Source organism: Rissa tridactyla, chromosome 4 (assembly GCF_028500815.1).
Source record: "Rissa tridactyla isolate bRisTri1 chromosome 4, bRisTri1.patW.cur.20221130, whole genome shotgun sequence".
In the NCBI taxonomy this organism is placed as follows: domain Eukaryota; kingdom Metazoa; phylum Chordata; class Aves; order Charadriiformes; family Laridae; genus Rissa; species Rissa tridactyla.
The window spans coordinates 52,216,445-52,241,987 of NC_071469.1; the positions used below are offsets into that span (position 1 = coordinate 52,216,445).

At 40.3% G+C, this 25,543-nt stretch overlaps 1 protein-coding gene across 7 annotated transcripts in view; it reads left to right on the forward strand.

Moving 5' to 3' along the window:
* SLC1A2 (solute carrier family 1 member 2) overlaps window positions 1–21,626 on the forward strand; it is a 97,321-nt gene extending 75,695 nt beyond the window's left edge. For 6 of the 7 annotated variants that reach the window (XM_054199614.1, XM_054199613.1, XM_054199618.1 and 3 more), the window contains 3 exons: window positions 1,252–1,386; window positions 8,808–9,039; window positions 12,514–21,626. In XM_054199614.1, coding sequence (XP_054055589.1) covers window positions 1,252–1,386; window positions 8,808–9,039; window positions 12,514–12,588 — 442 coding nt within the window. In that variant the 3' untranslated portion in view covers window positions 12,589–21,626. Of the gene's footprint in view, window positions 1–1,251; window positions 1,387–8,807; window positions 9,040–11,550; window positions 12,469–12,513 lie in introns of those variants that run through there. The other variant, XM_054199617.1, reaches the window with a different exon arrangement.
* Window positions 21,627–25,543: the final 3,917 nt, after the last annotated feature.

Consider the following 25,543-nt stretch of genomic DNA (forward strand, 5'->3'; position numbering starts at 1 on the left):
TGTGGGAAGGTTGGCAGGAGCATTTCCTTACAGAGCTTGGAAGCAATCACTTACCAGCTCAGGCTGGAAGTGCCTGAGGAGCGCTGGCACCATGTGCAGAGCCTGATGGCAGAGCAGAGCATCCTCCGTGCATACCTGCTGGACCTATCTGGGTATTTCATAGACCAGGTTGCACTCTAACCCAGACACCTGACAAACACACTGCAACCTGGATTGTCTGGGTCAGACCCAGACATCTGCCAGCTCTAAATCAGACTGATATCCTCACAGATTAGTTCTGTGGCTAACGGCCGAGGATTTCCCCCACAGAGACCTTTTTCCCCTACTTCTGTTTTGGAAACGCTTTCAGATATTTTGGGTACACCCACAGAAGTACAACCATGTTATTCATCTCTGTGTTTAAGAGGACAGAGAGAACTTTTTCTTTCCTTGTTCCTTTCTCTCCCTCTCCTCCTCTCTCTCCATCTCCTTCACTTCCCTGTTTTCCTCCTCTTGGCTTGTTCTCTGACAAATTTGTTTTCCATTCTTCATAGGATTACCCAACAATGTTGATATTTGTTATAGTCTGTGTTGTATTCTTACAAACATTCAGAGCACAGGCATTCACTCTATTGGTCCTCATCAAAAAATGAGAGGCAAGAACAAAGACAGGTTTGTTTTTATGAAACAGTCAGATGAATTTTGCTTTTTCATCTAGGTGTACCAAGCCTAGATAATGAAATGTATCTAGGCTTGGTACACCTCTGGCTTGTACTGTAGGAATTTTGGATACTAAGACTTTTACTCTTCTGTATCTGATAACAACCATTTTCTTGCAGCCATTACCTCACAATTCAATCTTCATGTAGCATAAATAAACAGAAATGAACCACCCTCAAAATTGAACTTGTAGCTACCAAACTTCAGCAAGTCTGGATGATCAAAACTCGGGATTCAAAACCCTGAATGTGTTAGTAGAGTTCAGAAAACAGCACCAGGCCAAAGATGTGAATGTCATAACCAACTTACAGAACTTAAAACTCTCAGAAAACTCTCTTACAACTCTCAGAACAAACCCCATAGATCTGACCTCCACTAATAGATATTTTTGGAGAAACAAGCATGAAAACTATGGCCTGAGCCTGAGTTAGTTTTCTGGGAAGAACTCGTTAAAAATAAGACCTTCCTAATGATCATATGAGTATGCAATGAAAATGTATGTTACTTTTCCTGCTACTCTCATTTGATTTTTGGTTTTGATTTTTTTGGCAGTTTGACCGCCACCCTTGCAAGTGTTGGAGCCGCCAGTATTCCCAGCGCGGGACTTGTCACTATGCTTCTGATCCTTACTGCAGTGGGTCTCCCTACCCAGGACATCAGTTTGCTTGTTGCTGTTGACTGGCTTTTGTAAGTTGTGCTGACTCCACTGCTCAGTGCAGAAAAAGTAGTGAAGTAATGCTTATCCGTAGTGCTTTTCAGCTGTTGATCTTAAAGAACTATAAGACTCTCCTCTGCAGGTGAAGCCGAGGAGGAAATAGGCTATTTGATGAAGTAGGAGACACTGAAAGGAGCTTCTGAGCTGGTACAAATTGTTATAGAGCTACTGAAGTCATTTTCTATGAGCGAAGGATCTTCTGGTAAGGTCCCTGGGCTCACACTCCTATATTTTCCTTCCTAATGATGCCTCTCCATCACAGACATAGCTCAAGAGCAGTTTTCTGATCTTTGCCTTCATATTTCTGTTCCTTACAGTTCTGGTCTAAAATTTAGGATGAATGCTGAAAATGCATGTTCCATCAGGATGTTGTCAGCAAGTTACAGGGTGATTTGGGCATTTGTAGTATCAAATGTACTATGCTCGTAGTGGGGAAAGTCTGTTCTTTTTGTACATAAGAAAGTATAATACTTTGAAGAACAAAACTGTTCAAGAGCAGGATATAAACCAAAGACAAATAAAAAGGAAACAGAAAGAAAGAAGGTCATTCCATAGTTTGATTTTACTGACAGATCCCTCAAACTGGAAATACTGACTTTCATTTTCAAGGACTTGAGACTGAAGTTCTTCAGTGCTATTTCAGGTCCTTTCACAAGAAATAGCTAACCCAATACTTTTATTCTTCATTTGAATATCGAAGCTGTAAATGTAGACAGAACATATGCCAAGCCATATCCTTTCTCATATTGTCATTTGACAACGTGGATATCTTTCTGTCATCTGCACAGAGCTGACAGGGACTCAGTGGTCCTCTAAGTTGTACTGGCCTCTAGAGGCTTTTACATTGTCCCATATGGCTGCAGCACAGTATATTCTTTTATGTGGTAAAGACATATGTTTCTGTTACGCCAGTGGTAGTGCCTGGAATGAGAGATGTGAGTACCGCTCTGTACTATTTATGCGTTTCCTCCTAGGCTAGCAGTCTCAGCTGCCTGCTTGTGGTAGCTTTCAGTCCCAGATACACTACTAAAATTATGGAAGAAGGAATAGCAGAGTCGAGAATGTGAAGATAAACTAGAAAATTAATTTTCTGTCATTATCTTTTGGCTTGTTGAGAAGAATTCAAGAACTTGGTCAGTCCTCTGACATGTATCTGCTGTTGCTCTATGTTAGCTACACCTGCTGACGTGTATCTGTCTACTGCTGTACTCTGTCTGTTATTACCTATCTTGCCACTAAGAGTGACAATAAGGCAATAAGAGTAAGAATAGCACGCAGCTCTGGTTTCTGCTTCAGGGAACAATGAAAGAGGAATTTACAGTTTGGGAAGGCAAAGGGAAAAGATGACATATATTTTATATATAACTGAATATCATGATATCATGACTCAGAATGGTGAAATGAGGCAGGGTTCAGCAGTCAGAGTACAGCTGGTATAGGGAAAAATGTGATATTCTGTGGGTTTATTATATTTATGAGGTCATGGTTGAAAACAGGAAAGCAGTATATGAATCTGCAGCTGGGAGGAGGAGAGCAAAAGAGAGGCACATACTCCTTTTAAATATATGTTTTTACTGGCTGTCAAAGTGAGGCAAATAGGTAGGTTTCTGTAGCTGGTAGGAGGATGTGCAAAAGGAGCCCATAGTTGGGTTTTTTTTTAGGAAAATGTCATTTTAAAATATTTCTGTGAACTGAGAAGCCCTGCCCACACTATAAAACCTCAGAGCTGTAAGTTTGCTGGCAGTTCAGATCCACTAGTAGGAGTTGCATTTCAGGCTTTGCTTCAGCAGCATTGTTACTGCTGGCTCATCCAACCCTGCTTAGGAAATAAAAATGTCCATCCTGCCGGGAAAGGCTGGAATAGGCTCTCTGTTCCCAGCTGCTCAGCTGAATCCCTGGGGAGAACCATCTTTTGCTTCTGGGGCTATTTGAGGGATTTACGGTCTTGTTCAAGTAACTGATCCCTGAGCCTCAGATGTGCCAGCGATCTCCCGGTTCCATCCCATCACTCCTTTGATTTCCAGCCCGGTTAACTCCTTGTCTCTTTGCAGGATGGTTGGCTCATTATGTATGGAGCTGTAGTGGTGGTAAATGTAAGTATAGGAAGGATAGTACTTCTGAAAGAAATATTTCAAGGTTGTCTTTCCAAAATAAATGCCAGGCAAAAGAACCTTTCAGCACAAATGGTTGGGTTTGGATCCTTCTGGCCTAGCAATAAACAGTGCAATTGCAGCATGATTCAGAATTGAAAGCTAATGGGAAACGAGATAAAAAAGGAGATGAAAGCTCTGTGTCATGCCACTAGTGCTGCGAAGTTAAGACAAATTTTGCTGGTGGAAGTATTGTGCTAATTAACATATGTCAACAGCTAATAGCTTTATTTTCCATCTTCCAGTGGTTGTATTGTGGTAGCCACAATGATCTAATGAGATAAGGAAAACAATGCTGCTGACACTGCTGATGTTAAGAAAAGGCACACAAGTCAACTTTTTAGCAAGCTTTTGGGCACATAAACCAGACCTAAGGAATATCTGAAATGAAAGTTCATAGAAAGATATTTTCTTTACTTACAAACATTATCTTTATTCATTTCTTTAGATCATCATATTATGTTACAGCAGTATTTTTAATAGACTGTAGAAGAGAAAGTTAATAAAAATATTTAAGACCCAATTCTAGCCACTTTTCTGGAACCAGTGTGTAATTGCAACCAGAAATATTTGAAATAGCTCTTTTATAACATTTCAATTCCAGATAATGAAAGCTTTTAAAAAATGTTGCACTCAATGAGTTTTTCAATATTTCTGATGAAAGAAAATATCAGAATATCAGTTGATTTTACAGTACTCCCATCATCTGAAACTGTGGTCTTACCAAAACCAGTTTTGCACAATTTGGTCATGGTGTAACATAACGCTGACTTTTGATTGTCCTTGAACTTGTCACTCTCTCCTTCAAATTGGAGCCAAAAGGTTTCTGTATTGATTTCTTCTAAAGCCCCTCCAATATCTAGAGATTAGGTTCTTAAACTTTCCCCCTCCCATGCGTACATACACAGTGTGAGTTCTTTCATCAGGCAAGCTTCCCAAGATTTCACAACTTTCATAGTTTCTCAGTTTAAAACTAAGCACAACACAGCGCTGACATTTAATAGCACAGTAATTATATGCCAACAGCTGGAATAAAACTAGCTTCTTTTGCTCTAGCCAGAAGCTGGCTACTTTCCAGATGTGAGATTGACAGGCTTAGCAAATATCACAACACAATAATACAGTGGTATTTTGCAGTGAAGAGAGAGGAATTAGAGAAAATAAGCTTGGACGGCTGATCCGGTATTTAAACCTTCATTCCGTAGCTCAGAAAAAGATTGCTTGAATTCTGACTCTGTTCCTTGGCTTAGATGTAAATTCACAATGTTCAGACCCAGTTGATGTCTGGATAAGGCCTGATGTAAATCCAATTAAGCTATACAAAACAGGAGCTCTTTCCTGTAATGACAAAGAGGTAAGGCAAGTTAAACATGTCACCTGGTCTTTGACTGAGCAGGTGTGCTAAGATTTCAATCTCCTTTCTAAAATCTAGTAAGGTTGATATACTGGGTTCAGGGAACAGAAATAACCTTTTTTCATACTAGCATGCTATATAGGTACTATGACATTAATAACAAGAGAACTTGATTAATTTCTTCTCATTTCTGTTCCTTTCATCTGTATTGTTAAGCTTCCAGTTCTTCTGACTTATGCCAGTTTGAGGAAATTAGGCATTAACACTTACTAGGAGTTAAATTACTTCCCAGTTATTCCAAAGCCCATTCTTACTAGATGTTGACTTGGCTTTTGAGAGAGAACTTGGACTTTCAGTCCCGTGATTCCTCACAGTAGCTGTTATGGACAGCGCAGAAGTAGCTGTGTTGGGGCAAGTCATTTACTAGACTGCAACTTTCCTATATTGATTTTGTTTACATCATTCTAGCATAGCTGGAATTAATTGCTCGATTGTTTTTAACAAAAGAATAAGTACAGTCGTCTTGTCTTCTTTGTTCTTCTTGGGGTGTTCTTTGGTCCAAAAGTGGTCAGTGACCCTTTGCTGTTGATTCCCGACAGCCAAGACTTTGTCCTTTCTGTTGTAAGGAACTTGTTTACTTCAGTTCACGCAGTTTAGCATGTTCGGCAGCAGTGTGCAGTTTGCATCACTGAATCTCTTGGCTAGTAGTACATGCATATGGGCTGAAACATCTCCTCAAATACCCCTTTCAGAATTTGAATTGTGCCTCAATTAGATTTATGTCTTTTCTCCACCTTGTTTTTTGGCATCCTATGCTATCCTTCCATCGTCTGGCATCAGTGAATCCTTTCAAAATTAAATACCGCTCATACAAAAAAATGAAGCAGATGTTCTTTTCGTGGAGCTGTATTGCCGCGTTCAGTATATTTGATGATCTTAATTAAAAATTACATTCAGAAAGCCATATTTTCCTATCCTGCCACTCTGACCAGGTTTAAAACACTCTTCACAGGAATGGGATGAGAACTGTATAAAGCATTTCATCTGTGTGAAGCAAAACTGGAAGGATGTTTTCCTCCAATGGGTTGTTAGTTTGTTTGGGTTTTGGGGGGATTATTGGAGGTGGTTTTTTTCCTTCTGGATATTCTTTTGATGACACTGTCCTGCACAACATCCTTGTCTCTAAATTGGAGAGGCATGGATTTGACGGATGGACCACTCAGTGGGTAAGGAATTGGATGGATGGCCTCACTCAAAGAGTTGCGGTCAACAGCTCAACGTCTAAGTGGAGACCAGTGACGGGTGGCATTCCTCAGGAGTCAGTACTGGGACCAGTGCTGTTTAACGTCTTTGTCAGCAACATGGACAGTGGGATTGAGTACACCCTCAGCAAGTTTGCTGATGACACCAGGCTGTGTGGAGTAGTCAACACACTGGAGGGAAGGGATGCCATCCAGAGGGACTTCGACAGGCTTGAGAGGTGGGCCCATACGAACCTCATGAAGTTCGACAAGGCCAAGTGCAAGGTTCTGCACATGGGTCGGGGCAATCCTAAGCACAAATACAGACTGGGTGGAGAATGGATTGAGAGCAGCCCTGACAAGAAGGACTTGGGGGTTTTGGTGAATGAGAAGCTCAGCATGAGCTGGCAATGGTTGCTCACAGCCCAGAAAGCCAAACGCATCTTGGGCTGCATCAAAAGAGGCACGGCTAGCAGGTTGAGGGAGGTGATTCTGCCCCTCTGCTCTGCTCTGGTGAGACCCCACCTGGAGTACTACATCTAATTCTGGGGTCCCCAACACAAGAAGGAGATGGACCTGTTGGAGTCAGTCAAGAGGAGGGCCATAAAGATGATCAGAGGGCTGGAGCACCTCTTCTATGAGGACAGGCTGAGAGAGTTGGGGCTATTCAGCCTGGAGAAGAGAAAGCTCCAAGGAGACCTTATAGCAGCCTTCCAGTACCTGAAGGGGGCTTACAGGAGGGATGGGGATGGACTCTATCAGGGAGTGTAGTGATAGGACGAGTGGTAATGGATTTGAACTGAAAGAGGGTAGATTTCTATTAGATATTAGGAAGAAATTCTGTGGGGGTGTTGAGACCCTGGAACAGGTTTTCCAGAGAAGTTGTGGATGCCCCATCCGTGGAATTGTTCAATGCCAGACTGGATGGGGCTTTGAGCAATCTAGTCTAAGTGGAAGGTGTCCCTGCCCATGGCAGGGAGGTTGGAACAAGATGATCTTTAAGGTCCCTTCCAACCTAAACCATTCCATGATTGTATGACCAAAAAAAACCAAAAACAAACAAACAAAAAAAACCTGCTTCAACTAAGATATTACTCCACAAACTCCAAATATTTACATATTTGGATGATAATGTAGATAGGGAGAGGATAAAGTTGAAAGGGAACACAGTTTCACAGCTGGGAAAGGCAGGTTTACAGATATTTAGAGCAAAGATGTTAAAAAGGGCTCAAAAGTCTGTATGGCCATGAATAGGCATGTGTAATGAATGTTTTTCTGTTTGGGGTTTATTTATTTATTTATTTCTCAGTGCTTTACAGGAAAAGGAGATGTCACATTAATCACATAAATGTAGTAGTAGAAATACTAGAAAGGGGTCTTTCTAATTAATCACTGCCACAGGAAATGAGGTCTTACATGCTGGCCTGTCTGTCCCTTGGGAAATGTCCACGCTGTTCAACCTGCCCATTTTATGTAAATGAGTCTTCATGGGTATACCTCTGAGAATTAATCAGTGTAATCGCTTCTCTGACCTACTTGACAAAGCTAGACTCAGTTGCTGCAGTAGGTTTAAATTGAAACCCTTGGTGATAAGATTTTTAGGAGTCTTATATTTATTTCAGATAGGAAGAGGCAAATTAGATTCTAAATGATTTCAATATGTGTAACGCCGGCCTACCTGCAGTAGGAAAGACAGCAGGAGCCCATAGACCTGCAGTGCTCTGTAAGACCATCTCCCATTTTTGCAGAATTCTGGGTAGGCTTGTGGCAGAATTCTGAAATCAGGGAAAATCCGCAACCATCAATTCCCTGCTGACAGAGAGCGCCACACTCCAAAAACAAGACAGGAGAAAAGTGGCATGTCTGTCCAATGGCATCCTTTCCAGGAAGTGCCAAAAACCATTTTTCTTTGTAATGAAGCACGTGAGCCTCTGTTGGCACCCTTCCACAAGAGAGGCTCTCATTACTGAAATGCTGTCACAGGGTCATCATTTTGTAGGCCATGACCTATATTTGGTTGGATCATATGCCAAGCTCTGGCGTACAGTAGGGTGAGTAGGCATGCTGCCATGCTAACAGATGACCATCTGTAAAGATGGTGCCAGGAGAGGAGCTTTGATAGCCTGAGCCTTATGGAGATATTTCAGGCATTTTTTCCCCCATAGTTTGCTCGCTGAGAATAAAGCCATTTGTTAATCCACCCCAAAAATGACAGCACTTCATCACGTCCAAAATCCTTCTCTCTAGCTGCATTAAGTTCAGTGCTCTGATAAGTTCAGATTAAACAAAGGGCAATGATGTGAGCCTGGCACCCTGACATTGAAACCTCCAGCTCCAGAAGCAGATGCTGGGGAGATCTCAGTTAAGCACAGCTCTGCAGTTCGGTTGTGTCTCTAGCACAAGTTCTTTGCCAAAATCCATGAGTATGAGCAGCTGTGACATGGGAGTTTGCACATCCTCCCTGTCTGAACAAGTCCTCTGGGAAAGCAGGCTTTTTCAATTTCACTTGAAAGCTCCCATCTTTCTGTTCTAAAGATGCCTTAAACTTCCTGAAATAAATGCAATAACTATAACATTAACAAGGCTGTCATGCCCTACTTTTTCTTCCTGTCATGACATTCAGCCTCTTCCTTTTGCTTCTTTTGTAGGGACCGGATGAGAACGTCAGTCAATGTGGTGGGGGATTCTTTTGGTGCTGGCATTGTCTACCACCTTTCCAAGGCAGAACTTGACTCCATTGATTCCCATCATAAAGGGCATGAAGACATTGAAATGACCAAGACTCAGTCAGTCTATGACGACATGAAAAATCATAGGGAAAACAACTCAAACCAATGTGTTTTTGCAGCTCACAACTCAGTCATAGTAGATGAGTGCAAGGTACCTTTCACATTTATGGATATTGAGACATGTATATAGCACTGCATGCTTTATTTTTTTTCATCTTATTTTTTAACCTGCATGTATTTTTCAAATCGTTCTGCAAATAACAATGTGACAAAAACATCCATGAATTCCAGACATTTTGAATGAGTTTGAGCAGTTCAAAAGATGGTTTTTTTGCACTCTTCTTAAAAGTTGTCATTTGAGGGGAAAAAATCATGTACATTGTTTACATATCAAAAGGCAAGATGCAGCGTATTATGGAATATGCCAAGATGCAGAGAGTATGGCATCACCTTCTATGGACATTTACTTAATTTTCTATGGCAACAAAGAACTTAATTGCCAACTCAAATGAAGGATAGCTGCAATTCAGATACAGGTGTTGTCATTTGCTGACTGCCTTCCATGATATGCTGTTCCGAGATGGACATGTTGAATGCACTTTAGCGTCAGAATGTTCTTGTACTCATACAGCATGCTTACGCTTTGCTTCCGTCATCATTCCTGAGTCATTAAGGCACAAACATTGTATTCTGTCTCTAATCCTTGCTGTAACTAACATGGATTATTAATAGTAATGCTAATGTCTCGACCAGAGCAAAGTGAGCTTGAGAAACCCCACCAGTTGAATGAGAAAACAGTTGGGGAGGCTAGTGGTTAAAAGTTTACTAAGGACCCATCACTAGGACGGGACAGTTTAAAATCAAGAGTTTTTGAAAAAGAGGAGAAAGAGAGCGAAATAAGCTGAAACTTTTAATTTCATAGTCTTTTTTTTATTTATTAATACTCTGACTGGATCCTGTACACAGTGAATTTGCCGGTGAGCCTACCTTAGCCATTTAACCAAACAGATTCTCTTGCATCTTCCAGTTCTACAACTGAGCCAGTATCTAACTGTGAATGCCTAATGCCCGTTAGCAGATCACCTTATATATTGAAAATAAAAGTCCTATTCTGTCACTTCTGCCTGTCTCCAGCCTCGCTAGAAATATTCTTTAGAATATATTTTATTCTAATGCTTACTTCTAGATAATGTCAGGCCAAACCTGAATTTTCAGGGGAAAAAATAATACTGAATTCAGGAAAGAAAAAAACTTTCATCTTATCCTCAATTTTTCCCTGAATCTTCCAAGTTTTTAATAAAATGATTTTTTTAAATGAAAACAAACTTTTTGTTCTGATACAGCTCTCCCCTTCCTCTTCTAACACACTTTTTTCCATGAGAAATATTAAAGAATTTTTTTTAAATGATAAGAGAATACATGCTTATACAAAAAGAAAAATTGTCATTAATTTGTATTTCTCAAAAAAATGAAAGGACACAGGAGAGGTAAAAATTCAAAGGAAAAAAGAAACTCCCTGAAAAGAAAATATTTTTTTCATTAAAAATAAGCACCTGCACATACACACACCAACACACTTTGGCTAACTTCTTTTGGAACTTTTGGAAAACTGTTTTTCAGTGAAATAGACTATGTTAATTTCAGTGTGTTCAAGACAAATTCAGCTACCATATATCAGCCTGAATCAGGTTCGTGGAACTGAATACTGATAATTTTATATCCTTCCAGTCTTTCAGATTTGCACAGAGATCCAAGTAAGGCTAGAAAGTAGTAGCCCGTTGGTGTGATACTTGTCACGCTTTCTTGTCTCGTTCAGTTTCTCTTACCATCTGCCGCAGTTGAGGCATTAGTTTACCTCAAAAACATGGATTAATGGTGCAGTATTTTATCCTAAGCACACCCTTTAATTAAAATTTAGGACCGGTGATTTATGAGCTAGAAGTGTTTGTCCTTTTTCATTGTTTTAGGATTGCTGTGCTTGTGATCTCATTTTGCACTTTTAAACTCATGAAAATAGCTAAGGTTTACGGGATTGAGCACAAGACTGACTTTGAGCAGTCACTTGTCTTGTCTGTGGGTCTGTCTGGAAGCTGCCAAAAGGATGTGATGTTACACTCTACTTTACAAGCTATGAATGTATGCTGACATTTGTGAAGCATTTGGATCATGTTGAAGTGGTCTACAGCTCCCAATTGTTAGAGTAGCAAAAGCAACAGAGTGAAGATTTGGGACTTCAAAATAGCCAGCTGTTAAATCTGAAGAGACATCTCTTCATACTGTCAAACGCACTGGTGGGTTGAAAAGCTCACTGCAGAAGCTCTGGTCATAATTTGGAAAAGCTAAGCTACTAACATGTCCTTTCTATTTACTTTCTGTAATATATTCCATGTATAATGCTAGTAGTTTATAATTTTGCATGGTCAGTGTATATTTTTAATAAGTCGTTTACCTTTATATGGGGGTAGAGTGGTTGTTATTGCATGATATTTTTGTATTTTTTTATTATCTTATTTCACATGGCTCTGTGATTTTCACTTCTAAGCTGTTCATTCCTGCATTTGCATGTTTCTCCCTTTCAATTATGTAAGAAAAACCTTTACTTTGTTTCAAAAATCAGTGCATTTTGTCATGTTTCCATGTCCCAATGCTTCCATGCATCCAGTTTATCCAGCATGGGGAATTTCAGCTCTGTCTTTAAGTTTACATTTGAAGCTGAGGATGTTAACTTACAAGGTAAGTTAGGAAAGAGTGAGCCGTCCATTTAGAATAAAGTGAAAGGTTCTCTCACAATTATAAAAATCTAGATCACTTTTGTAAAGTTAAATTGACATTTTACCTTTTAAAAATGGAGCTATCTTTCTTGAAGCATGGGTTTATTTATAGTGATTTCTGTGATGCAACATACTGGCCAGTGTTTACTGTGAGTTGGTAGATCACTACAGGTCTTCTACCGTACTTAAAACATAAAAACTTTAGCACATATCTCACGTATCTTTACGGGCAAAAGTGATGTTTTGCTGTACCTTCTGTGAGACAAACATAGTATTACTGTGAATTTTTCATCTGACTAGAGTCAAAATCTTTCACTGCATTGTCAGAAATAGCAGTATGATGAGCAATACTTTCACAGCATATCTTTTCCTCCATTTCTTTCAAGGTAGTGTAATTTTAGGTGAGTGTATAGGTATACATCTATGATTATTCTAGCCTTGCATATTTTTCATGTCCTTGCATCAGCTATCCTGCTTTGCTAAGGAATTTGACTGAAAAAAATATGACTTTCTACATTAAAGAAAAAGTAATCTGTTTTTGAAATAATCCAGAGAAATGTATAAGAGAGAGAAAGGAGTAGAATCTGAAATATTTATTAAAAAAACCCCTACAGCAAAGGCTAAGAAAATATGGAACTTTTTTTTTCTACTGCTAATGTTTTCTAGTCAGTATAAGTGAACAGGAGTCTCACTATTTGGGAGTGTTGTGAACTCTGAATAAATATATTTTACATGTATAATAAGCCACGGTGTATGTAATTCCTGTAAGTATCATGATCTTCCATATAAAATTCATGACTTTTTGTCAAAGTGCCTTGGCCTTTAAGTTGGTTGTTGATGGTAATTACTTGCAGGTAACACTGGCAACCAATGGCAAATCTGCAGACTTCAGTGTTGTTGAAGAAGAGCCTTGGAAACGTGAAAACTAAGGGAAGAGATTCCTAGCTCCATCTTTAATAAGCCCTGAAGCTATCTCCTGGCAAAAGATACCACGATTGAAGAAGATTTCTCTTTTTTTCTGTTTAACATCTACAGTTCCTGCTCACTTAATTTCTTAACTGAAACTTAGCAAAGATCTCATCAAGTCATTGTAGTGTCTTTGCCAAGCAATGATCCATAACCATCTGTCTCCCTTGTGTTACTGTTTGGATGATCCAGCTGGAGAATTCTCCATGCAGTGCAATGTGCTCTCACCCACCTCCCCTTTCATTCAAGACACAGAGAATGTAAATGCTGCAAAATGGGAAGATCAAAGTGCCAGTACGGTTCACTACAGGGACTCAGGGTCACAAATACAGGAGAAATATAGTACTACATAAACTTTCAAGTTTTGGTGACTCTTATGGCATACCTGATCTATTTAGCACTGTATGGCTAAAATATCTTTTGAAAATGTCCATAAAGATTTCTATTTGTTGTAATAATAACAAGCACTGTATTTTTGTGCCTAGCTGTACTTTAAACTGAGCTTAGATCCAGGGACAAGATTAATGTATAGAAGTCAATAAATTATCCCAGACATTTTGTTACATCAGTACAACTAATACTTACCAACAAGACAAGACCTTAGATTTGTATGTGCATGGGATGTATTTTTATCAGCTGTCCCAGGGCAGGTGCAGCCTTTATTGTATGATGGGGCTGTGCTGCTTTGTGACCACAATGCATCATATAATACAAGACAGTATTATTGCAGGGGTGGTCGTTCCTTCATTAAATCTGTGCCTGATGTACAAAATACAGAATACCGTGGGCTCAGTTATGCCATTCTTAATCAAAGTAGGTAGCACCTTACTATTCAGCCTGTCCACTGATGTCAGAGGGCTTCCTTATGTGGATGGGACTATTCAAGTAAGGCACGACTAAGATTGATCACGGATGTCATGATTGGGTACTTGATAATGACTTATAAACGAATTCTGAATCCATTACTCTAAGAAAGGGAGAGTTTTTGAATGTGATCATCAGTTGCATTTGTTATGAAGTGAAAGCCATCTTTCAGGTATGCGTCATATTTCAGAGAATGGCTAAATCCTGAATTCATTGCAAAGCCAAATTCCATGTAAGGTTAATAGAATTTAGCCAGGGTTAGGACTGAATGAAGAATAAACCAGAATTTCAGGATTTAGATCAGTATATTGAATATACATCTCTCCCTCTCTCTTTCACAGAATAACAATTCATATAGCTCTCTAATGTCAGAGAAGAGTTTCTTAGAGCACATGGCGTCTGAATTAATGAGATGGTGTTTTGTCAACATAATATGGCTGACTCATCCTGTCAGAAGAAATTACAGTCACAATAATCATCTTGTGAAATGTTTTTAAAGGTGCTTGTTAATACTCAGCAGTTTTAAGACACTGGTGAATGCCATTGTATTATTAGCAATGTTCTGTAGCAAAGCTGAGCCGCATGGCCTTGGGAGGCTCTACCCGCAGAACAAGCTTTCTGCATTTTTTGAGGGAGCTCTCAGAGGTTCTGAGAATGAAGCAGAATATGAGCATACGGTGAACTTAAAAGTGGAGTCGAAACATTTACGGACATAGGCCATTCAGTGTCTGTGCTTAGACCTGTCAGGGGTTTAAACAGGAATAATGTGTTAACTGTAGAGTTTGGCTCTGTAGAAGCTATTAAAATATAAATATAAGCTGCTTTTGCTCATCTGCATTCATATAAATATCTACAAAAATGCACATAGACCTGAACCAGCCAAGGCTACTTGCATGATTAATGATGTGAAAGATCAAGTCCGTTGTCAGAGTATCCCTCATTTAAGCATTTGTTGTTCTGGAATATTTTTCTTGCCATTGTATTTTTGTCCTCACTTGCATGCCACGGCTACAATCCTAAGCAAAATGGCCTATATAAATTAACAAATATTGAACCACTGTGAATTCTATGGGCCTCTACCATTTATTAGAGGTGGAGAACATTTCCAGAGGCCTCCTGAAGCATCTTGAGGCTTTTTTTTTGAGGGATGGAATTATAGGATATTCAGAGAAGTGATAGGCAGGTTGTCTTCTCTTTTCTTCAGTAATTGGTATTAGCATACCCAGAGTTAACCTATAGCTAGCTGCTGCTTCTCCCGGTTTGCATTCAAAGACATTTTTACCACGGGGTTATGTGCCAGAAATGTGCCTGAGACGGTGTGTAGGTACTCTAAAATGTTCCGTATTCCGAGAATGCTGGCTCACATTAAGTGAAATTTGCTGTGACTTGGTTGGTAGTTATATCCAAGAATAACACACAGTGTTTACTCTGGTTTATATCCAGCATTCTCGAGCTGTTTCATGGCACAGCTCGCCCACTGATAGGTGACTTTCCATCCTCTTCATTGTAGCAGTTTCTTAGGATTAGCCACACCAATTTCTTGCCTTGAAAGTACCTTTAGAAAACTGGCCTGCACACTTTTAGCTGTCATTTGAAACCATTTAGCAGTTGGAAACAAATAGGAATGCCAGCAACATGTGACTAGGCAGCTCCACAAAATTACATGTTGAGAAACACTTAGCATATGCTTATACTTATCCACTTGGGACGTACTGTCCTTTGAAGAATGCTTCTTTGGATGGAGACAAGGGGAGGAAGGAATGAGATGCTAGAGAAACCCCACCCACATAAGGGAGAATAAATTTGGGTCTTTTGATAGGACTGGAATAGCAGACTGTGATTTTAAAATAGTAATTCTGTAGATACAGTAACTCAGGGACGATTCACAAGATAATTACAATGGTATTTCTCTATTTAAATGTGGATGTGGGAGAAGGAGAAATGTTGGTTTTGGTGTACTCCTCTGCTTTTAGCCTGAATGAATATTTAATACAGTGTTACTCCAGCGCAGCACTATATTTAACCATCAAAAAGCTTTCAGTTTCTCTGGGAAAATTTAAGTCACTCTTGGCTTGCATTTCTTGATTTGCTCATTCCACATGAGGCTGGGTTGCTATTTAACTAAATAAACAGAAAATAACCCAGGGACTGACCACTTCAGCTAATACAAGGTTTCAGCAGGCAGCGCTGGTTACTGGCCAGTCCCTTTTTAGTTTCACCAGGAGTGTCGATGCATTAATTTGCACCTGGCAAATCTTTTGTATTTGTTCGCAGTGCTGGGGTGGCAAAGTTAAAGGAAAAGCACGGTGGAAAGTGATTTGTTTTCTCTGTAGTTCTAAACAAATTAACATTTCTTTCTACATTCGTCTTGTTTGCTGCTCTGTCAGTTCCCCCCACCCATGTCTGTACAACTGTGATATCCTTTTCACAGCACACTAGCACGTGGAAAAGTCTAGACCAGGCAAAGACTCAGTTAATTGCACGCTTAATTAACTACATGCTTATGCATTTGCTTTATGCGTTTACTGCTGCAGCTAGGTCGGCATGCTCTGAGTATCTGTTCATTGAAACGAAAGCACACTGTTCGTTAAAACTGTAGGAGAGGGTGGAGCCCTTTGCTACTGAATGTTTCTTCATTGCTTCCCTTAGAAGACAGAGGCTACACCAGCATCATAAGAAGCATGCGTGGGTCTTATACACGAAGGTGCTTCAAATAGGTAGGGGATAAGCCTTTAGAACCATATTATGGGATGTGCTCCTTCCTTTTGAATCAGTGTGAAACTCAGTATGTCTCTGAAAAACTGTGTTTGCTGTAGTAAAACCTGTGCTTGCAATGCTCTGACTACATGAAAGCCTCACTGAGATCTATGGGAGTCACAGGCTTCCAGGAAAGGTCAAGTCCCTTCCTGTCTCTGTCTTATTGTGAAATAAGACGTTTCACAATCCTATCCTAGGGAATAGTCTTTGTCTACTATTTATAATGACATTGAGTCTCACATTCAGAAGATTTCTGCCAAGATGCTTCTTTTTTTGCCTAATTTTGTCTATGCTGAAAGTCCAGCAATGAACTTAAAACTCAGCACAAAAATAAGGATCACTATCAGTATGTTTTTTTCCATTTCTTCCTTGAGATACAGCTGATCTCCATTTCTTTCTCAAAGCACATGGAATTCCAAACTTTTTGCCACTTTAAAATGAATGAGTAATAAAGATTTCTGATTTGTTTTCCATCCTCCCAGCATCATTAGTTTTCCATCAGTAGATACTCAGAAGAGCAAACTGTTCATCTGAGAAGCTGCAGCAACAGTGTTTGAACACATTTATTCTGGCAACTGCCTGGATTTTCTTTGCTTCCTCGCCTTCCCTTGTGTTGCAGCGTTGTAGCAATACAGCAGCAATGGCACAAATCCCCAAAACCACAGGCAGTATTAAACCTCACCGCTGACAGTCACTTCTGTAATTATCTTTAAAAGGGCTCTGAGCTTTAGTACCACGCTAGAAGAACCCTTTTGTGAAGATGTAAAGGTATAACTGTTTCTCATTTCATTCAGTTCCATTCGTCTATTTTTATTGCTGCATTTGAATTAATTTACAGACAGATAAATAAGAGCACTTTATAAAAATGTACTGTAATATTAATCTGTTATGAGCCAGAAGACTATGCTTGATTTTATTATTGTGACTTCTAAGGCCACAATTAAGATATTTTTCCTATTAGTTACTGTGGTGTATAGTATTAGGTGTGTAGTCCATTGGGACAATTCACCTCGGCTGTAATTCACCATATAAGACTATGGAGAAGCTCCTGTTCCCAGCAGAAAGCACTCTTGGGAAGATGAGTTATTTTCTTCTCTCCAATCATATTGATGACTCTGAAGGAAAAATATGTACCCAATTTCCTTTGTCTGAATAACGATATATAGAGTGTAGCTTCAAGTACTGAAAAAAAAAAAAGAAAAAAAAGGAATTGCAATACTGAAGTGTCAAAGAAGGCAGTCCAGCTGTAAACATTGTTCAGCTTCGCCTTATTTTTGGAAGTGTTACGTTCTTGCTCACAATTTACCTGAAACAATGTATTTGATGTATATTCCTTCCAAAGTCATTGATCTTTCTTCCCACATAGACACCAAGGCTGTGTGTCTCCGTGGTCCTCAGACAAAGAGCGGACTCTGCAGTTCTGCATACCTAAGGCAGGATTCCCAATAAAGTCCCCAGCAATAGTGCCTGGGAACAGACTGCACAATGGGTGCCTCCCTCATTTTTTCCTCCTAATGATGTTTGATGTTAAATTGAAATCTGCTGCTATGAATGAGTCAAACCGTTGCTGATGCTCAGGTGCTGGTAATTCTTATATGAGTGGGCTCCCTGGCACAAGGCTCTGAGGAACCATCCCTCGCACGTGCCCACCATCCCAGAAACATCTTCCCCCTGCTCAGGGGCAGCCTGCTGACTTCCCACTACTGAGTTTATACAACTGCTAACAGATAAGATGGTTGTGCACTTGCAACTATGAGTTTTACGGAAAACACAGGCTCCAAACATTGAAAAAACCTAGAACATATGACTGAGGCACTGAGTAGGTCTCTACTACTGCAGGATGGAAATAAACAACACGTAGGCTAATGTAGGATTTGGGAAGGCAAGAAGGTTTGTGAGATTTCTCACTTCATCCAACTGTTTCTCCCCTTTTGCTTCTAACTACATTCTGCTGCAGAGCCAATGCTGATCAATGCCAGTGTCCAATCCTTCGAGTCTCATTTTTCAAAATTCAGGAGTTCTGTAATTGTTTTTAATGATGCTCTGTGCTGCACACCATTACACAAAGGGAAACTGTCATAGGCAGCATCACACATCCTGGATTGCCTGGTACCTGTATATTGCTTTCTACATGAATAGTATAGTTTGCAGGGATTTTTGTATCATTATTTTCTAATTTTTTTTCTACAGTTTTTCAAAGACTGTATGCAAACTGTGTTTACAAATTGATTTTGCAGTCAGTATTGTAGATTTTAGGCTTGTGAGTTCTTGTGTACTACAGGTTGTCCTTCCTTCTTAAAGACAATTGCATACACTTCCATCCAACGTATCCTGCTCCTTTCTTAAATATATCCCATTTCCTATGATCTGGTGTGAATTCTAGCTTGTAGAATGCACGAGGACAAAGCTGCGTATGTATTTGTATTGTTAAACATTATATGCTCAATACTGATTTAGTCATTAATACAGGTTTTAGGGATTTGTACTTGTTCTCTGGAAACTACAGTGTAGACTGAACTAAATTACCTCGTGCCTGTAATTTACAGACACACTAATATTTTCTTATACTTTTTTCTATATGACCATACAAGGTAGGGGGATAATCCATTAATGATGACCTGTACCTTAGAACAAAACCAGCTTTCTTATAACATTTAGGATTGATGAAATATTTTTGTGTTTAGTGATGAATTATAAACAAAGCACAAAATGTGAGAAGCAAATAGGAATTTCAAGATGTCCTTAAATGCTGCAGTTCATTATGGAACAGTGTTATAATAATCTGAACAATCTTCTAGATTGACTGTCTTGGACAATCGTCCCTCATTTTTCCTGGTGTTACCTTTGCCAAATCCTGCAGTTCTTTTTTAGGATCGGATCACGCATAATTGACTGACTCAGAATAGAGCTTATAGAAAACTGGAGATCTGGGTAGGCAAAAAAATATGTTATCAGGTACCCAGTCTGCCTTGCTACAATACAGCGTATGTGAGTTCAGCCTGTGGAAAGAGTTCATGATTTGGCCACCTACCTTTGCCTTCTTGAAAAGGGACCAACCACCATGGGACCAGTGTAATTGGGTAGCATCCTCCTGCTTTTTTATGCGTTTTGAGGAGAACAACCACTATATTTTTTGACCTGGACAAGTGAGACCTGCTTCTCTATTATGGTCATCTGTTCATCACTGGGCAAATACCCGTTGGCATTAAGGCTGTGGTTATAATAATTTCTATTTAATTAACAAGGAACTGTTTTTAGAGGAATAAAAATAAATTAATATAAATATTCATAACTATTACATCACAAAATATCTTTTATGTCCTACTAGCTCTTTGACTGTGATTCAAAACATTGAATATCAAGTAGTGCTGTCCCAGTGTGACTGAGTATCTCTTCAACTATTCAGAAATCTATGGGGCCATGTTATTCTGCTGAGGTTTTGGAGAATAAATTTCTAGTAGATATACATGTAGGAAGTGTTGATATATCCTTGTATTTTAATCTCTTTTTTTTGTATTTTAAATCAGATGTACCAGGTATTATCTTAATAGGAACCACAGGTAGAATAGTGCTGAGTTACTAATAGCTGTAAAACCTTCTTGATACTAGTTTTGACAATTTATTGAAGCATGATGTCCAGTGCCTCTCTGCACTTAGTGTAGATAACGTAGCTATCAACATTTTCAACAATTTCAGTGAAACGGTGTATACAGTATGTGTAGCAGTGCTTTAATTTAATTGAATTGCTTTCTGTGTATTGAGCCATAGTAGAAAACTAGACTGTCTTTTAAAGTTCTGTTCTACTTTCTGTTTTTCATTTGTGTCTGGATTTGTTTCCTTTTGGCCATTCAACTGATTAGGTTCCACAGCGTAGTAACAGCTTTATCTGTCTGTTACGGAGTATCCTGTTCTGATAACAGTCAGAATCATGTATGCAGCCACCTTCTTGTAAATATGTTATTTTTACTTTTCAGCTATCTAACCAGTGTGGTATGTGTTAGTACCTGCATGTGCATAGTTCCCTGGCAGTGAGTGAAAGCGATCCCAGCATAGATTTGCTGCCTTGTGAATGCAGTTGTTATGACATTAAGAATTAATGTTCACCTAGAATGATTAGTTTCTGGTTTGTTTTATTCTTGTCTGCTTGAAATGTTGGGACGCTCTATCACCAGAAGTTTAGTACGTCACTGTTTAAATTGGCAAAATGAATAAGGGGAAATCGATCTAACTTCATTCCCGCTAAATGCCGCGGCTGCTTTTGACACTTCGTGCACCGTGTACCATTCAGCCTTTAGTCACGTCATGGCATCGGGGGATATCTCTGAGTCACTTCCAGTTCCTCCTTGCCACAGACGCCAGCAAAGCAAGTGCAGTCACAGGGCTGTGACTGGGCAAGGCTGCAGGCAGCAGGGGGCTGCCAGTTCTCTACAGAGTGCCCGAGAAGTCAAAGTAGGAACCTCTGCTTCATCCCTTTGGCAGGAACAGTCTCTGAGAAAGATGAATACGCTCCTGGTATGCTGTTTCTTTCATTGGTAAAAAAGGGTCTTAATAGTTCGTGGAAATTAAATGCAAAGCTAAATGTTTCTTGAGCGACTGTAGTTGTTGCACAGGCCTGTAATTTACAAAAAGCATGTCTGATCATGAAACAGACATATGAACTGTATAGTCAGTGACAAAAATCTGAAATCAGGGCTACAGTTCAGCTCTGTGAGAAAATAAGACCTTTCTGGGGCAAAACCTGAAGGTGGTTCTCAAAGAGCTCGGGGCAGCAAGAAGCAGCTGATTCATTCCTAAATACCCTGGGCCTGGATCTCATAAATATAATCCTCCCGTGTAAGCTGAAAGAGATCAAAATCAGGTCCCAAAGCCCAGGACGTATCCTGCTTAGTGAGCCCCATTACGACCCCTCAGTATGAATTGCACACTACAGTACTGTGCGCTGCTTATCCACCAGCCCTTGCCCCCTCTTGAAAGCGACCAGGCACGAGCTGGATTGTTTTGACATGTTTCGTGTAAAAAGAATAAAAAGGAAGAGGGATAAGGTTGATCTTTTCCTTACACTCAAAAAGTTCCGCAATTTTGAAATGACAGACTGTACAGTATCTATAGCACAGTTTGTTTCAAAACTAGTGAATGCAGATGATAAAATGTCTCCCAACTCTGGGCTCTGTTCTTGTATATGTTAGTTGGAATGCCTCGAAAACTGAGTCTATTTTTGTAGTTCAGATCCTTTCCTCCTTAAAACGATTGGTAGTCATTTGTTTTTAATGCTTTCTTACAGTGTGAACAGATTTTTGTAACTTTCATGTATAAAACAAGCTAGACATTCTTTCTATGCTGGAAATAGTCGTGAATATAATATTTCACTAAGTGTTGTACCTCTTATGTACATATCATCAATAAATGTTGATTCATAATTTTCATGGCTTATATCTGTGAGTTTTAATGCCAACCTGGGCTCAATATGGGAATGCTTTGGGTAGGAGTTTAGTTTTGGGTAGGAGTTCGACTCTCACAGCAGTCTGTTGTGAGAGGCTGCCTCTTCTGAAAACTGCAGGCAGGGTAGAAGATGGACCTGACTTTGCCAAAGCATTAGAAAATCTCACCCCCCACTGTATCCTCCAAATATTCCAGGGTGCTGCCTGCAACTGAGCTCATTTGCCACAAAGGTCAGGATGCACTAACTACAGTTCTGGGCAATGAAGTCTAGAGAAGTGGGAAGAGATGTTAGAAGAAGAGGAGGAGGATACAATGCAATGGTTGCAGTTGCTTTGGAAACCTACTTCACTCTCCTGGCTGCTAAAAAATAAATCTCTTCCTCGTAGCCTTTCTAAAAAAATAATAAATAAAGCCTGTAGCTGAGCCCTTGGAACACTTTGTAGAGAAATCAACTCTATTTAATACCTGAATTAAGAGATGCTCATGGAGTGCCCAGAGGACTGGCGGTTGCTAGGTATGGAGAGAATGCTCCAACATTTATGCTCAGAGTAGCACACGGTACAGAAATAGCCTAACTACCGCTGTGGGATCAAGACACGTAACCAAAACCCGTCTTGTGAGGTTTAACAGTCTGCACAAACCTGGGCTTACTTCTTTCTAATCTAACCAAGGCCAGCATCCACTTGAGGAGTTTCCAAAGAAAATCCAGGCATGGCAGGAAGTGGCTTTGGCAGCACTTCAGCTGGCGATCTGCCCTCTGAGTCAGTAACGAACCAAGTCCTGATGCAGTGCTAGGAAGATCTTAGGGCAAAAGATAAACCTGAGGCCCTGGCTATCTGTTGCCATTTCTGTACCATGTTGCCACTTTCTGCCGGAGGTGGAAACTTCCTGATCTGGCCTCATCAGCAACAGCTGTTAATAAATGCATGCTACTGAAGTTTGTTGTGCTCAGGATTCCCCATTGTTTACATATTTTGTGCGCCCTGTGTACATTCAAATTCCTTCCATAAAAGATGGTTATTCTTTTGTTACACATCATGCCAAAAAGTTTGAAATGGAAGGCTTGACGCTGTGACCTATGTTTGTTGCTTTTTTCAAAGCAATGTTTCTGCAAAAATGACCTAAAAAAAACCCAACACATGCAGGAACCAATTCTGCAGTTATGAGAAGTTGTCCCTTTTGAAAATACCTACCCCAAAGGCTGATCCTCTAAGCCCCCGCAAACTCCTTGTGTTTTCTCTTTTATAAGAAAAATATTATTTCAGGCGTGTCTTTGTATCTGGAATGTGTCCCTCTCTACTTTTGCTATAAGGTGCTATAAAAGGCAGTGAGTCATGAACCATTGGCCCATATTAAGAGATATTTTTATATCCCCTCTCAGGCATGAAAGAAAAAAATGAGAGAACGCTTCAGGGCTGCTAAAGCTCAAACAGTCTTCTTTGTATTAGATAGTACATGTAAACAGGGCAGGGATATGAAAGAAACAGGTGGCCCCAACTGACAGTGTTTTAGAAGGAAAACAACATTAAAAGTGACACTCAGTTGGGCCAGCAAGAGTTATTTGCAGGAAGCGCGTACACTGCAAGAATGTACAAATACGCCAGCAGGGTTTAGTGCCACGGTGCTGCTGAAGCTCTTCCGAGCTGTGCAGAGCCCTGTGCAGGCATACAAAGCTGAGGCGGCTTCACAGCTTCGGCGGGTGGCTGTCTGCTTCTCGCGGGGACGGCATGCAATGAAAGCACTCTGCCGCTACAGCAGGTGCAGGAAGGAAACTAGATTACGTGCAAGATCAGGTCTTGCGGTCGTGGGGGCGTTAGCAAGGCAGGCGGGTTCTGCAGTGATAAGCAAAACGTGTCTGTGTAGGCAGATAAATTACAAAGCTGACTGCTGCCCACCAAAACTCACAGGGATGGGATCTGAAGGAATTAAACCTCACACTGTTTACGGTGCTTCTGCAGTACAAGGACAAGTATTTAAGAAAGCAGCCTAAGGTCTGCTCTCCTTTCCTGTAGTCATTTGTAAGACTGATATACCTCAATTTGGCCGTTTTCTTACTGGGGCGCCCTAAGGTGCTCCATCGATCACTCTCCTGTGGTCCACAGACATCATTTGAGAAATGCTGCCATAGAGATGTGCAAGTGAGAAAAGACGGCTGACTCCCAACTCTGTGAAGGGGAAAGAAGAGGGACCAGGCTAGGAAATTCACTCAGAATTCATTCAACTGTTTCACCTTATGCTACCGGTATTACCTAACTTGCCAGGATCAAATAAACCTTTTTCGCATAGTTTTTAGCAATGATTTTTGAAGGCACTATTCCATGTGAATGAAGATTGCTCTAAAAAAGGCCCCCTGAGGAAGACCAGCACCTTTGCTGTTAATCAGCAGCAGGCCGACCCTCTGAGCTGTCTCTGAACTTCGTTTCTCCTATTTTTGACTGTCATGTAACTGATGGGTAGGCTTTATATCTGTCCTCTGCGCAGGGAGGGAAGTCACCCTTCTTGAACAAAGGGTATGTTTGGTTTTTAAGTCACTAGCTGAACAAACAAGCGTCCTTATCTAGTGTTCATTTCAGACTTTCTCTTGATGACTAAAAGAAACATTAATTAGAAAATGAACCACAAAATAACTGCAGGGAAGTCGCTGATAACTATGAACTTGTCTTCGCTGATGAACGTAATGACCCACTGCTGCGAAACAAAACATACTTAATTGAGTGGATCATCGTAAACCAGTGTTACAGTAAAACAACCCCCATGTACTTGCACACCAGGATACAGATAGAAAGGCAGCAGTTAGACGCAAGTTTCCAGTGCTTGAACAAAGACAAAACAGTCAATCATTTGGAGATCCAAAAATCAAAACGCACCCAATAACTTTTTGGGTTCATTTTAAGATTTTAAAGAAAGATCTTGAAGATTTTAAAGATTTTTAAAGACTTTTTAAGATTTGCTGTGAGGCTGGTATCATTGGCAGTTGAAGTCCAGAGCACTCACAGAATACATTTCTCTCCCCTGTTGTGCTGTTGTCAGCTGAGATTCCTGTGTCTTGGATACCAGACTCAGCGATGACAGGCTCATCTTAGAAAAACTCAGGCTGAAAGACGGGCTCAGGCTGAAAGCTACTCAACACTGACTCTCTGATCTCGTTACAGGAAGGGTGCTGCTACCAATCCGCAGCAGCAGCCCTGGACCAGGTGCTTGTTACTAAAAAGGGGAGACTGATAAAAAGTGGTGAATATAAACTCAGACTTAACATCCAATCATGAGGCAAAATCTACCCAGTTTATTACTGTTTGTTCTGGGTATAATGAAAGCATGGAGTCTCGATTCCTGCGAGGAAAATGTGGTCACTGAAAATGATCCAAGCTTTTTTTTTTTCAGATTAAGCCAGAGGAAAAAAACAAAAAAAAGCCTTTTGAGTATGTGGTGCCAGAAGCTAAAGCTTGATGGCAAGTAAATTTAGATTTAAAGCTAAAACTCTGCTGTAACCAAGCCATTTATACACTGCAACATGGGACTAGCATACGGGCATTAAAGCTGACCCCACCCTGATGGCCTAAGGCAAGGCTTTCCGGCGCCGGCTACAAAATGTACAGCCTCTGGAGAAGGGATGGAAAAACGCCTTATCACACCCTTCTTTGTCGTGGGTTGCTCTGGGAGTCTGAAGGAGCTCAGGACTAAGTCAGCAGACCTGGAACCTTGAGCCCCCACTGCCATATGCTGATTTTTCCACTGTCAACCTACAGGTCCCTAACTTCAGCCGTGCCTTTGGCATCGCTTACAAGGCGGCCTCTTGCCTCACCCTTAGCACTGGAAAAAAGATGCTGGTGAGCTGAAGTCTAACTTAGGTGAGCGTTT